At 34.5% G+C, this 15,718-nt stretch overlaps 3 protein-coding genes and 1 pseudogene across 6 annotated transcripts in view; 3 read left to right on the forward strand and 1 right to left on the reverse strand.

The window, feature by feature from the left end:
• Positions 1 to 5,094: 5,094 nt before the first annotated feature.
• The window catches only part of LOC112693690, a 27,483-nt gene continuing 16,859 nt past the window's right edge, over positions 5,095 to 15,718 (reverse strand). The window contains exons 5-8 of one of the 3 annotated variants that reach the window (XM_025568881.1): positions 6,313 to 6,432; positions 5,877 to 6,035; positions 5,361 to 5,445; positions 5,095 to 5,276 (exon numbers count right to left, since the gene is read on the reverse strand). In XM_025568881.1, the coding sequence (XP_025424666.1) occupies positions 5,380 to 5,445; positions 5,877 to 6,035; positions 6,313 to 6,432 (345 nt within the window). In that variant the 3' untranslated portion in view covers positions 5,095 to 5,276; positions 5,361 to 5,379. Of the gene's footprint in view, positions 5,277 to 5,360; positions 5,446 to 5,876; positions 6,036 to 6,312; positions 6,433 to 15,718 lie in introns of those variants that run through there. The other 2 variants (XM_025568882.1, XM_025568883.1) reach the window with 2 other exon arrangements.
• On the forward strand, positions 6,842 to 10,956 carry LOC112693692 (zinc finger protein 746-like). Of its 2 annotated transcripts, XM_025568885.1 has the most exons (3): positions 6,842 to 8,191; positions 8,259 to 8,324; positions 8,384 to 10,956. In XM_025568885.1, the coding sequence occupies exons 1-3, from the start codon at positions 8,032 to 8,034 to the stop codon at positions 8,692 to 8,694; spliced, it is 537 nt and encodes a 178-aa protein (XP_025424670.1). In that variant the 5' UTR covers positions 6,842 to 8,031; the 3' UTR covers positions 8,695 to 10,956. The 2 variants fall into 2 exon arrangements, with proteins under 2 accessions (XP_025424670.1, XP_025424671.1); XM_025568886.1 differs by lacking the exon at positions 6,842 to 8,191 and having other exon boundaries at positions 8,205 to 8,324.
• LOC112693693 lies at positions 10,973 to 11,504 on the forward strand (annotated as a pseudogene).
• LOC112693691 lies at positions 11,818 to 15,324 on the forward strand. The gene is made up of 6 exons (XM_025568884.1): positions 11,818 to 12,021; positions 12,230 to 12,385; positions 12,579 to 12,784; positions 14,578 to 14,722; positions 14,897 to 15,027; positions 15,152 to 15,324. The coding sequence occupies exons 1-6, from the start codon at positions 11,928 to 11,930 to the stop codon at positions 15,317 to 15,319; spliced, it is 900 nt and encodes a 299-aa protein (XP_025424669.1). The 5' UTR covers positions 11,818 to 11,927; the 3' UTR covers positions 15,320 to 15,324.

A 15,718-nucleotide genomic window follows, 5' to 3' on the forward strand; every position in this document is an offset into this window, starting at 1 on the left:
TCTTGGTTTATTTTTAATCCGACTGATTTAGCACCTTCTACAAGTGTGTTTATATTCTGTTCAACTATTTCCATGCTATCACCAATTAAGTTTAAATCGTCAGCAAATCCTAATATATCAATTTGTATGGTGCCTATATTGGTTCCCAGGTTGTTATTTTTTACACTACGTATTATTTTCTCTAATGCTATGTTAAATAATAGTGGTGAAAGCGCGTCCCCTTGTTTCAACCCAGTTATGACTTCAAATTCTTCGGACAACGTTTGGTCTACTCTCACTTAATATTTCGTGTCATTCATGCACATCCTTGTTAGAGCGATAAGTTTCCTCGGGAAACCAAATTCTTGCATAATATTGTAAAGACTATCGCGGTGTATGCTATCGTACGCTTTTCTGAAGTCGACAAACACTTGCCAAATGTTTTGTCTAAACTCGTATTTTTTTTCTATTAATTGCCCCACTATTGTTAGCTGGTCAATTGTCGACTTATCCTTACGAAAGCCACTCTGGTATTTTCCAATGCATTTGTCGGCTATTGGTTCAAGGCGTTTTAGCAAAATCTTTGAGAATATTTTATATGCAGAGTTCAGTAAAGATATTCCTCTGTAATTGTTGCAATTGAGTTTGTCACCTTTTTTATATAGTGGGATTATTATGGCTTTTTTCCAATCATTTGCCAGCACTTCTGTTTTCCAAACTTTGTTACAGATTTCATGAATAATCTTATGTAATTCCTCGCCTCCGTACTTAATTAATTCTGCTGGTATCCCGTCAGATCCTGGAGATTTCCAATCTTTTAGACTATTGATGGCTCTTTTAGTTTCTTCTGTACAGCTGTATGACCAGTCCACTCCGGTATTGGTACCTCAGGTAGTTCACTGTTTAGTAATTCTTCAAAATATTCGCGCCATCTAGTTGTTTTCTCTTGGGGATCCATTAAGATTGTTTTATTATCCTTATCTCTAATAGCTTTCAAGCTTGGGTTAAATATCTTATATCTTTTGATCTTCTGGAAAAATTGTCTAATTTTTCCTTTTGAGTAATCTTGTTCAGTACTACGTAACACATCGTTCATATAAGTTCTTTTTTTCTTTTTGTATAATGCCTTTGCACTTTCTTCGCTCATGTTCAAAGGTTTCTTTTGCCTCTTGCGTTTGGAGACTGAGGTATTTTAATCTTGCTTCGTTTCGTTTTTTTACTGCGTTCTTACATGTATTATTATACCATGGTTTTCTTTGATTTTTTGTCTCTCCAATCGTGTTCTTGGCGGCTATTTTTATAGATTCTTGTACCATGATCCAGTTATCCGTGGCCTCATGTTGTCGTCTCTCTAATAACTCTTTTCCAACTGCTTGTATGTATTTTTCCCTTCCTTCATCGATTTTTAAGTTTTCTAAGTTGAATTTGGCTGCCGTCTTCCCAGCCGAGTAATTCTTCTTTAGTTTGAGTCTAAACCTAGAGACGACTATAAAGTGGTCCGTGTCGCTGTCTGCCCCTCGGTAGCTCCTCACATCCGCTATACTGGATCTAAATCTTGTATCTATAAGTACATGGTCTATTTGATTCGCCGTACGCCCATCAGGCGATTTCCAGGTGTATTTGTGAATGTCCTTATGCGGGAACGTTGTGCTACTGATAGTCATTTTCCTGGACATGGCGAAGTTGATTAGTCTCTGTCCATTGTTATTACTTATCTCATGTACACTATGCATTCCGATTGTGGGTCTAAATGATGGTTCCTTTCCCAATTTAACGTTACAATCACCCACTATGATTTTGATTGTATTTCCTGGTGCTTCATCATAAATTGTTGCTACCTCTTCAAAGAATTCATCCTTATCTATTTCATCTTTATTTTCAGTTGGTGCGTGTATATTAATGATAAACATATTCATGGGCTTTGTATTTAATTTTATTGTACACACGCGTTCAGATATCGGATTAAACTCTTTTACAGAGGATAGACAATTTTTATGAACAGTGAATCCTGTTCCAAACTGATATGTGTCGTTTAAGCCTTTATAATATATAACATAATCATTCATTCTCATTTGTCCAGTTCCTGTCCATCTTATTTCTTGTAGTGCTGCTACATCTATGTTGTAATCTTTTAATGTATTTACCAAGTTTTGACACGCTCCTGTTCTATATAAACTCAAAATGTTCCATGTCGCAATCTTAATCTCCTTGTGTTTCCATTTTCCGTTTCGGTTCGGTATTCCAGGTGATCCATTTGTTATCCGAGGCAGTGTTGGTGGTTTCTTAACAGTATGTTTTTACAATGCAGGGTTGTTGGCCCTACGATTAACCTTCCATACCCTGAAAGGGGGGGAGCTCGGGACCCCGGGTTCGCTAAGACCCGTAAACACGTTGGAACGTGTTTCCCTGAGGGATGTTTAATCATAATGTTATAAATATTTTATTTTTTAAAAACACTCCGTCGTCCACTGCTAAAATCCAAACTAAGCCTAAAAACAAAATTATTAATTTTCAAAACAATAATAAGACCCATCTGGTCTTATGGAATCCAAATTTGGGGACGGGCTAAACCTTCCAACATTCGTCCAATACAAGCTCATCAGAACATCAATCTTCGACTAATCACAGGCGCACCATGGTACATAAGTAATGCTTCGCTTTACAAAGACCTCAAAATAACAACCGTTAAAGAACTAGCTACCACTCACTACAAAAGATTCCATTCCAAACTCGACTCCCATAAAAATCCTCTTATAAAAAATATGTCCTCTCACGTTCTACCTGGAAACCCAAAACGACGTTTAAAAAGGAACTGGTCCCGTGACCTATTATAATAAATTGCCAAATTATAAATTATGAGGGTGTTGTCAATGGGTCTCTTCCCCAATCATACTATTCATGCCATTGTTATTCATAATATTTATCATATTTACTTATTGTTTTTGTTTTTATGTACAGATTGTAAATTTCTTTTTAAAAAAAAAAAAACACCGAAAGAGTGAAATGATCAAAGGAGAATCGAATTAGTTTGTATATAATAAATAATTTGCGTGAGAGTTATAAAAAGTCTCAAATGTTGAATAAGTTATCAAATGTATGTTTTTCTTGCATTTTAATTAAAACTATTAAACCATAGCCACTTGATCTTGAAGTTGATAGTACTTTGCTTTTATTATTTTCATTTATTTTTATTTTACGTAGTTGGTAATAAGACTTTTTCGAAAATTAAAAGATAAACATAAACACATGAAATAAAAATTCATTATAAATCAATTAACTTTATAGCATTACATTTTAAACTTAAAACTAAAACTTTTAATAAATAAGAATAAGGATAATTATCATGAATGAAATAGTTTTATACATACAACTAGGTGTTTACAACATTTCTAAATAAATTGACGAAATAATCGTGCATCAACTTTTATGTTAACAGTTGTAACGAGACATCATCACACGTTGTTCCTGTATTTACGTATATGCCACTATCGCCCTCGCGGTGTGAGAACCAGCTGAAAAGACTGTTGCTATCGGCATTCGTCGAACCAGGTAGCGCGCGATTAGCTGACCGTTTCGAACCCGCATATCACGTACACAGTTTCAATGATATTATTGCACACTTTCGTTGCGAGCGTATGGGATTATTACGTATATAATAGCCCCGAAATCTGCCGTAAAATCAACATTCCCCTCCCCCCCCGTACCTGGGTGTGCTATCGATTAGATATACGGATACGATCGATACCAATAAATCACGTATAATACGTATATATAGTTACACCGGGTACTTCCCCCATCCCGTACACGTTGGCAGAGAGGCAGCAGTTCAACAGTCACCCGTACAGCCGAAGAGCCTAGGAGCCGTCACCACCGAAAGTGTGAGCCGTCGCCGTCCGAGCTTGAACGTGCCACCACCAGTCCAGTGTCCGCCCAGAGCACGTCGAGCGCCTTACCCAACGCTGCTGCTCGCATCAGACCTCCACGTCCATCAACCGTGCGATACAGAATCATCCTTCCCTCTCCAACCGTGTGTTAGTAAGTGCTAGGAGTCATTCGACGCTGCCATAGGCTACGTTGCTAAAACAGCGTAGCATACTTTGGTCAGCACGTTGGCCTTACTGTGTAAATTTCCTAATACGAACACTAACATCTCGGCATTGTGAGTAATACCCCGTATTATATAAATGTCGTGAAGATATATAAAATCGACAACGAGTATTATTATGTATGTATAAATTGTACACCTGATTGAAATATTATAAAACAATAATAATTGTTATCGTCATTATTATTATTATTTTTATATAAATAAAAGTTAACAAAATAAAAAAGCTTTACGGACTTCACGTTTTGTTACACAGTTATCTATAGATATTATTTATTCTGTAATGAACACGTGTTTTGTCCGGAAATGTTGATATGTGCATAATTTATCACACAGAGAACTGATTAGATGCACGCGTTAGTGACGAAGATCTGTTAATTATAGCAGATATATTTCAGCCATATAAAAATTTAAGCACGCAAGAGAAGATAATATTTTATTTCTTACCGTTTATGGGATGGGAGCATTTGGCATAACCATATACAGTGAAACTTCCATTTAACGAAATTTTTAACAAAAACTGGTTTTTGTCACTATCAAATTTTAAACATAGTTCACTGCGATAGCGTTACTTTACAAGATTATTTGAAAATTGATGAAGATATTGCCGTATATGAATCGCCTAATGAAGAAAGTATTCTAGGAGAGGTTAGAAAAAAAGAAAATCCTGGTGAATTTGAAGAAGACGAAGAGGAATATGCAGAAGAACAATCCAAACTAACAGAAGAAGACATATTAAAAGCTTTATCTGTGGTAAGAAATGATAAATTAAATTAAAAAAAAAAAAGGTGGAAAAAAATACGTAATTCTATTTAATGAATTCCTCCATATTACGAATTTTTTTTGTGGCTTATTTGACTTCGTTATATGGAAGTTTCACTGTAATTGAAAATAGTGCACCATTTTTTAGTGACGTCACGAAAAAAAAGAGCCCTTAAATTTTTAATATACTTATATATTTGTATTGAATATATTATATTCATAGAAATTAAATTTATGTTTTACAGATTACGAGTATGTTTATTCATCAATATTTTTTAAAACATTATTGAGAAATCATTTGTCTAGATGTGTTACTACATGTCCATTCTCTATTGGAGTAAAATATAAATATTGCTTCTTCTACCAAAACGTGTGCGTTTTCTTAGAAATAACTATTGGTGTGAGGTATTAATGAATTAATTCAAGGAATCTAGAATCATAATACATTATGGATGTAATCATATACGTTCAATAAAATATGTAATGTAATAAAATTATGTTATATATACTCAACTGATATCATAATTTAATTTTTATTTCATTTTATTTAGACTGTAATTTGCCAATACTGAAAATATCGAATAGCACAAACGAATAGTCTGTAAATCAAACATAATATAACTATGTAGTATTAATAAATAATCAACAATTAATATTATTATTTATCTAAATCGGATGATCTGTAATCAAAGTATAATATTATTATAAATATGATCCAGTATTAATAAATAACAAACAATGAACGAATGTTATTATTTATCTACCACGATTTTAATCGTTAGCCATCAACATTTAATATTCGTTTAACGGTACTGCAACATTCTTAATCCATTTACCAATATGTTTGGATCAGCAATTAAAATATATCAATTGTCATTTATTTTTTATATTAAAACTAAAAGTTACTAAATCAGACTTCAAATAGTGAGAGTAAATGGTACAGATTTACAAAATATTTTTATAATATTATGGCACACCTTAGCTTAAAATATGTAATTTTCATAAATATAACATTTATCAGAATACGTACATTACAGAACATTTCCAAATTGACAATCCTGGTCTGGGTAAACTTTAATTTGAGATCATTGGCATTATTTAGTTTCATTGCAAACAAAATCAACTTTTTAGATTTTTTGTCCATATCTGTCCAATTACTGCTATACAACATAAAAGTAATCGAATCTTTCTAAAAATTATAAATATATTTAGTCGTATTAAATGTACCCTACAAAAATAACTTTTAGATTATTTATAATAGATTGTTGTAGCTAAACAATATATTCAAGACTATTTACTGTAGCTAATGTAATGATTCTATTTTTAATACTTAAATTAATCTAATATACTATTATTGTCTATTTTGAAAAAGAAGAATCTTGATATTTGAACTGAAATTATCTGTAAAATCAGTATCGACTGAATAGAAAAAACATATATATATATATATATATATGTATAGTTACTTTTTTATTAAGATTTCCGATTATAAAACACTTTATAAATAGTTGAATTGTGAAAGTTGGAAGTACAATAAGCACTTTTGTTACAATTAAGGAATCTTCAGTATTTCCTTTAATAAAACACTATAAATATAAAAAAATATATTTGTTAATACTTTGCTACAATCCAATATTAGTATGACTTAGAAATACTAATTCCATTGCAATTAAACTGATAAATTAATATAATAATTATTATATTTTATTACATTTCATTCTACCTGCTAAATCTGTAGCTGAAGTGTGTGATATTGAAGAAAAATTGCAATTGTCTGCTTCACGACAACTAATGGTATTAATTAATTTACTCACCCAATTATTAATAAACTACCATAATAAAACAGTAATTCAAATTTAATTTTAATTTTAGATCGGTAGATTACAGCAATGTGGGGGAAGATCGCAAAATGACACTACTACATTAATAAAAATTCTCATCGCTGATGGGAGTAGGATGAAATGGCCGGTTCTGCCCCCACCGTAAAACCACCACACCAACGCCCACCGTAGATGACCTTACCGATAATATTTGACCCCAATTAATCATAATTAACCTTTGATCCTAGCCTAATTGACACTAATTGGTCAATTAAAAGGGTTAATTGACCAATTAGTTCTCAATTAAGTACATAAACTATGATCTTTAACGGATTAATTGAACAATTAGTTTCAATCAAGTACTTGACCTATGATCTTTGACGGGGTAATTGGTCAATTAGTGTAAATTAACTACTTAACCTGTGATCTTCAACGGGGTGGTTGATCAATTAGCGTCAATTAAGCGCTTAACCTATGATCTTAAATGATTTACCGATCGATTACGGGAAATCGGCGGCGGCGGGTTTAACCCTTTCGCCCTCGGCCACGACCACACTTCACCACCCGATTCCCCAGTCCGCCGCCGCAACCGCCATAGAGGCCGCCACTTCACCCGCGGACTTCCCCTCCGCCGTCGTAATCGCCTAAACTATCACCACTTCACGAGCGCGCTTCCCCGTCCGCCGCCACCGCCGCGATCCTTGGTTGCCCCGTCACCGATCCGCTCGGTCCGGGGTCCGGGTCCCGCCTCGCCCGGCTCAGTCGCGTCATCGCTGATAACGGCTCGATTTTTTCACCGTTATCATCGATTTTACCGCGCTCTTTATTCTATCATCGCAGACGCCATTACCACGCGATTACGTGTAATAAATGATAACCGCGCGCGCGCACGCTGACGCGTTTTGATAACGTTATAATTATATAACTATTTTAAGTAAAATATAAATATATTCTATATTATAATAAGTAGCACTACGTGTTAAACATTAAGCCGCCGCCGCCGTCGCTGTAGTCTTTTTCATATTAATCTTTTATTTAAATAATATATATAATATAATGACCACCAACAGCACATATGCGTGTTAGATATAAACTCGAGGCTGTTGCTAAAGTCTTTTAGAGATAAACATTGCAACACGTGTTGGAGATATACATATATATATATATATACCATCATCTGATCTTCAAGATCCCGGATTGTCGATGAAATCACGGGTAAATGGTATCATGTATTGTATAATAATAAATGTGTTATGCGCGTCACTCCGTAACGCCGAACGGTCAGTCTTCGCCCCGAAGTCAACAGTGATCGTATCATTCTGTGCTACCGTTTCATTTCAGTGAATTTATTTATCTTTTTTTGAAATGTTTTTCAAATGCGTTTCGTGCAATAAAACTTATGCGAGCAAAAGCAGCTTAACACGCCACCAGAAGACGCATGACGGAGCTGTTTTTAAATGCGATGTATGTTCCAAAATATACCAACGTCGCGATTATTTGGTAAAACACGTACAGATCGTTCACAGTGAGTACATTTTATTTTTGTTTTAATCCCCGTCCCTCCCGTCATTTATAAATTTTCATTTTAATAGAATTTAAAAAATATGGGGATCTGTACAACGCAGCGATGGGGATAGCCGTACCGGTGATGGGAGAAGGTAATTTTATTTTTCCCTACTTAAAATATGTAATATTAATGTTAAAATTCTGAAAATAGTGCCGACAGCTGCACTATTACCACCATCACCCACCGCTTCACCAACGTATAACTCGCTATCAGCACCCCTCGCCATCACATCCACCGACACCGCCACCTTCGCCACTATAGCTATCTCCGCGCCTGTACCGCGTAAACGTTTTAACGATAATTCGGCTGTTAGCGTTAGACGTAAGAAAAATCGTATGACGTCGGTGAACACGGACGCTCTTGTCAAGATCGATTCGTCTTTTAATCGATCTGTCGTATGGTATTACAGAAAAAATGCCAGCAACTGTAGTAGTTATGACGTTTTTCTGCGGTCGAGCTGATCGTGAGATTACGCGAATGCGTGCTTGTTCACCCTATTAAATACCATCTCAAACTGGAGGCCACTTACGATATCCCCAAACTAGATCAGTTGCTCGTCAACAGGTATTTTAAGACATGTGCCCGAGAGCTGTACGAGTTCGGGGATATCGACGATAAGGTAATGTGATTGATAAGCGCATGTGATTGTTGAGTGCTTTAAATGCATGCTTCTTTCTGTCCACATTTGTGTCTACGCCAGCAGTCGTTTTTCACCGTGCGGTATAGTTAAAACTAAAAGTATGTCAGATTCAAATTTACTTTTAGGTATTTCTGCAGCGTACTATATTATCGCGAATGCGAAAAAAAAACGTGAGAAAAAGCGTTCCAAATGGATAAAAAATTATTTTAAAACAAGAAACTTCAGTATTATTAACGATTTGCAATTGGACGAAGACTTCCTGTTTGGAAACTTTACGCGAATGTCCAAAACAAATTTTTTTTTCGTTATTAAAAATGATCGAGCCCGAAATTGTAAAACAGAATACCAAATTTAGAGAGGCAGTACCGCCTAACATAAAATTGTTAATAACACTTCGGTATTTAGCTACTGGTGATTCATTTTCATATCTTATGTACCTATTTAGAGTTTCCACACACTCAATATAAACGAAAAAATCAAAATGATATAAATCAAAATACTGAAATAAAAAAATAATTACAAAAGTCGCAATCAAATCGCACGAAAAATCCACTGGGCTTGGAAACACGTGCTTTGTCGCATGCTGAACAAAACTTTTCTCCGTTCAACTCGATAGACGCATGCGTTATTGAATGCGCTTCGTTCGTCATCGCATGCTCTACGACGCATGCACTTATCGCAAGCAAAAACGCACTAGTGTGGACGTACCTATATGGTGACGTCCGATTTTTCCATACTTCTCGCCGAGGAGGACGTTTACCGCGGTAAAGGCAGTGGATACACACTCGCGTGCATAGACGGGCTGCTTTTAGGCGTGTACAAGTACACGCCGCTAGGCGGCTCGTCTTACGTTCCGTTACCGGCGCGCGTAGCTAATCGTAAGGCTGTCGTAAGCTCGCAAAACGTTGATCGCGAATGTTTCAAGTGGGCCATTCTGGCGAAACACGTGCAGAACACCGCGCACTGCGAACGAGTCGGAGCGAATTATTCGAGCGAGGTGTACCGGTACGACTTTTCCGCGTTATCCGTCTCCACCCCCGTATCGGAAATAAAAATGATTGAGCGCTGTAACTCCGGTACGTCCGTAAACGTGTACGGTTTGGGAAATTGCGGCAATGAGAAAATTTCACCTCATATCGTATACCCTCTGAGGGTCGTGGATACGGAGCAGGACAATCATTTCGACCTACTGCTGATCACGCACGAGGGGGATAACCATTATACGTTTATCTCGAATTTTTCCCGACTCGTTAGCACGCAGATGACCATGCGAGAACATAACGTTTTCGTGTGCAAAAAGTGTTTCACCCGTTTCGACGAGCACCTACGCGCTATAAGTGTAGCGGTGCGGCGGCGCTCGCAAAGCACATGAAAATATGTGGCCCGCACAAACCGATAGTACCCTTAATGCTGTCGGAGGGGGTTACGGTACGATTTGACGCGTGGGTTAAAACGCAACGCTTACCGTTCGTCATATACGCCGACTTCGAATCGTATCTCCGTAAGTCGACCGAGACGCGAGGCGCTAACACATCTGTCTCGCAAGACCACTGCCTCATGAGCTACGGTTTTCTGGTAAAGGTCGCGGACGGTGTGCCCGCGGAATTGCTCGAATGGTTCGAGATTCCGAGCGCACCGGTCATGGTTCGCGGATCGGCTGCGCGAGACGACGTGGCGCGGCAATTCGTCCTGGCGGTCACCTAGATGCCGGGTAAATTGTACGAAATGTATATGACGACAATCACGGGTATCGTGTGTAGCGTTGGCGAGGAGGAACTCGCAGTGCACGTGGCAAAAACGCGTTGCGATCTGTGTCGCACGGAGTTCCGCGAAGAAAACCGCAAAGTCGCTCACCACGATCACCTGTCGGGGCGTTTTTTGAAAACATTGTGCAACACGTGCAATTTAAATCTAAAAACGCCCAATTTTGTGCCATGCTTTTGGCACAATTTATCAAAATATGACGCTCATTTTATCGTGACTGAGTTGGAGTACAATACCAAGAGGATCACCGTGATACCCAACTCGGAGGAGACGTACATCTCTTCCTCGAAGTCCATCAACAAAGAGTTCACGATAAGGTTTGTCGATACCTGTCGTTTTAGCGTCGAAACTCTCCGCCCTGGCAGCGAAATCACGAATGTATTCGCGCCGAACGATATGCTTCTCGTGATACGCAAAGGTGTATTTCCTTACGAGTACACCGACCGCTGGGACAGGTTGGCCGAGACGAGTCTGCCGGAGCGCTCCGAGTTTTTTAGCACGCTAACGGAGGAGCACGTAGCGATCGCGGAACACAAGCACGCGATTCGGGTATGGGATCACTTCGATTGCCGAACTCTAGGCGATTACAGTGATCTATACCTGAAAATAGACGTGCTGCTTCTGGCCGACGTGTTCGAAAACTTCAGAGACATATGCATGCAAACATATAACCTAGACCCGGCTTGTTATTACACGGCTCCCGGGTTTAGTTTCGACTGCTGCTCGGAGACTACGATATGCTGCTAAAGGTAGAGCAGGGTATACGTGGCGGATTGGTACGGGCCAGCACGCGTTACGCAGAGATCGCCGGGTTCGACAACACGTAACCCACCACATGGCTGGTCTACCAAGACTATAATTATCAATATCATATATATTGCAATATGGCTTGCACAGTATATTTGAGTGGAAACCAATTTTTAGACTCTTTCCATTAAATAAATATATCATATTTTAACATTTATTAAAAAAAATACCAAATTTAAAACGTTCTAATGAGAGAATAAAAACAAATAATTACCTGCCCTTCATTAATAAATATTACCTATGTATGTATACATTACGCGATATGCGTGTTTAGGTGTACAGCAGATGTAAAACATGTATAAACATTGCAATCAGATAAATAATTTCTAATGTCAAAACGATAACATTACAATAAATAAAAATCTGATTATACTAGTTCATTTTAAAATTGTTAACTCGGAGTGTATACATATTAGTTTATAGAAGACATTGAATAGATTTACAATAGTCTGGTTTTATACGTATTTCATCTAATAAATTAAAATGAATGCTGTACAATTTGCTATTATTAGAACATTAATCCTTGTTTTATTTTTAACATCAACTTGCCTTTCAGATGAAACATCACAACAAAAAGGTCAATCTTTAATTTAAGTAGATTTGAGATAAAAATACGTTTTTCCAAATTTAAATGTTTATAATAATGTATGCTTTTAGTTTTCGAGACAATGTTTAACTAAAACTATTTCTGCTAATTATAAGAATTTATAATAAAGTCTTATTAAATCAAGCCACGGAACTTAAAATCATTATAAACTTAATTAAATTAGTTTTTATTTTTATAGGTCCTGGAATATCGGCGTGTAATTTTTATGGTTCAAGCAATGGATCAATATTATCAGTTAATGACCTACCAGAAGCGTGCACATCTCTTTTTTGGGACGGGTTGTTAATAGATGTAAGGAACAATGTTGATTATGGATACGACAATAAAACAAAGGGTAATTAAACGTACAAACATTGATTAATATACTGAATATATTTAATCAATGGTACAAATGATAATGGCTCGGTAGAAATGATTGATCAATTTTTACTGTTAACATTCAAGAGATTCTGTAGGAACTAATCATAATTTTTAATACAAATAGTTTTAAATTTTTATAATATCATTTTTTTTTTTATTTTACATAGGAAAAGAATTGGATCTAGTTTTAAAAAGTAGTAAACCCGTGTACGTGTATTATGGTTATTTTAATATAGAAGTTTGGACTTACGCTCTCGGGTGTGGCGATTGTGATGGAGATGCATCCATTCGTGAGTCAATGAAAGGGTTAACGGCTTATATGAAAGCTCATCCGGGAATCAAAGGAATAATTTTTACTCGTCTTCAGTTTGATGTAAGTTTCTATTTGTAATAATTTATACGTGTACTATTATAATATTATAATAGTATTTTTATTTTTATATTTTTAAAATTAAACAGTCTGTAAATCATTTTTAAAGAATAAGCCCTACTGAATGTTAAAATGTAAAGACGTTTACTAATATAAATACATTTATTGAAGTGGTCTATCAAAGGAATTAACGTTCCTCTTATCGTATTTAAATATATAACACATATTATTTAGATATCGATATAAATCCGTTTTGAAATACCTAAATAACATTGCTAAGTTGATTATTAAACAAAAAAACGTATTGCATATTGTTTATTTCAGGGGTCTCCAAACTTTTTTATTGAAGGGCCACAAAAAAATATCAAATGCTCTTAGCGGGCCAAAAGTTTATTAACACATACAATTTTTAATTTTATGAAAATATAGGTATACAAATATAAGTTAACTTTAAATCTTTTTATAAAATATTGTCTACAATATACTTAAATATAATTGGTATAAATTTAAATGATAATAATATATACATTGTAATTTTAATAATTCTACGGGTAACTGTGTTAGCAGAAAGGCTACTATTTTTAAAAGTATCAATTCTTTCTGGACAAATTTCTTCAACTGCTTGAATTATACATTTTTTTATTAAACTACCATCAGAAAACGCTTTTCCTCTTTTTGCCAATATATGTGAAATACGGAAACTAGCATTTGTAGCAGCTTCATTAATATTTTTTTGTTTTTTAAATAATATTATTAAAAAATTATTTTGAAGTGACTGCAATTTATCTAACCGTAATTTCTCAGTAAATTTTGAAAAAGTTGTCTTATGTTTTGTTTCATAATGCCTTCAAATATTGTACTCCTTAAGTACAGAAATACTTTCTTTGCATATTAAACAAATTATTTTGTTACCTGAATAAATTACGAAATAATCCAACGACCACTTTTCATTGAAAACACGACATTCTGAATCTATTTTCCTTTTCAATCCTCTTCCTGACATGTCGAATTGGTGAATTAATAGGTAAAGAATAATATTCATAATAAAGGCACTGCAAACTTAGACATGTTACTGTACAAACGTTATGAAATGATTTCATCGTACCGCTCGTCTATGTGACTAATCTCTCCATTATCGACGTTAAAACTAAAAATATAAAAGGAAATTGCAATGTCTGTCGTCATAAATTATGATACGTGCCCGCGATAACGACTTTTTAAATTACACATATATTTAGATATCTATATTTTATTTACCGTCTTATGGGTGCTGCGGGCCGTTTAAAACTTGTTCGCGGGCCGTAGTTTGGAGATCCCTGGTTTATTTCATAAAATCATTGACTAATACTTGATAAATGTTAGGTATCAAGTTGTGAATGATTGAAACAGATTAGTCTTACGGATTACAGAGTCAATTAATATTAAGTATCCATCAGTAACAGAAACACAATAACATTTATCAAATGACAAGTTAATTTGTTTCCGAAATTGTGATTTCGATTTAAAACAAATATCAACTAAGTATATTTGATTACGGTTTATACAAAAATGTAATCTCTTTTTCAAATTCATGCAAATAATTTAATAAAATTTAAATGAATAGTTTTTAGTTTTCATTTACATACAAGTATATCTGTAACATAATACCATTGATAATAGATAGTTATATTATATCCATAATCAATGATAATACTATCGAAAGAAAAATAAACTTATTTCTTGATGACTAATGGCGAAAAACTATTAATTACTGATTTTAATTTAACTTTAATGAACATAAGACATTTTTTTTGTAGGACGATTCAGAAGCAATCCCAGAATTTACTGAAAAACTAATGGCATACATTAAAATAATGAGGGAAACGTTTCCGGACTTGGAAATTGGCATAAGCCTTATGGGAAATACCCTAATGGACTACTATGCAAAACCGAAATTTGAATGTGAGAGTTGAATTATCATTTATTTACGCGTTCTAAAATACGTTGAAGAACAACATGCTTCTATATAATGTATTATTTAATTAATGATCGGCTTACACGTATTATACAATAATTTGTATAATGATTCTCATTTAACAGAAAATTAATTTTTTTTATTTCGTTTAATTTTTTAAGGGTTGGACATCAAAGTTTTAAGTACAGTAGTGGATTTATATGTAATTAGTATACTCCGTTTCAATAAATGTTCACTTGACTCGAGAATCGACAGCATTACTCCAGTAGATGGATGTGGAAAATACACATTGGTATTTAAATATATATTATATATTTACTATGATCTACTATGATCTATGATACATATCTACTATGATTTGTAATAAACTAGTGTAAACAGTGGATTAAATATTTAAATGCATTGATTTTTTCTAGACTAAACTACATCAAGTATTAGAGAAAAATTGCTTTCCACAAGAAAAATTGTATTTCTCTATTAATTTATATCCCACAAATAAGGAATCAATTTTTAAGGCATGGAGTTCAACATATCAAAAGGTTATAACGTATAATTCTATATTGCTTAACCTTCACCTATTTTGAAAGTGCTACACACGAACTATATACATTTAACAATAGCATTTATTAAAATACTTTTGTTTATAACACAGAGAATTATAGATATCGTAATTCTTATGTTCCTCTTAAATCTATAGATTTTCATATCTTCTTGTTTTCATAGCTTATAAGTTATAATTATAACCAGGGTTCGGGACTTATAGCACTAAAAAGCACTAAAATATGCGCTTATATATGACCCAATAAACTTAAAAATATGCTCTAAAAAAGAAAAAAATAACACTTAAAAAGTCATTAAAAAAAGGATTTATTTCATACAAGTATAAAAAAAATTGTAATTCAAGTATAATTATAAATTAATAAATTTAAAAACATTAAAATAAAATCTTTAAAAATTTGGTTTTGAATGTTCTAAAAAAAAAA

This window comes from Sipha flava, unplaced genomic scaffold, assembly GCF_003268045.1.
Source record: "Sipha flava isolate LNK unplaced genomic scaffold, YSA_version1 89_pilon_pilon, whole genome shotgun sequence".
In the NCBI taxonomy this organism is placed as follows: Eukaryota; Metazoa; Arthropoda; class Insecta; order Hemiptera; family Aphididae; genus Sipha; species Sipha flava.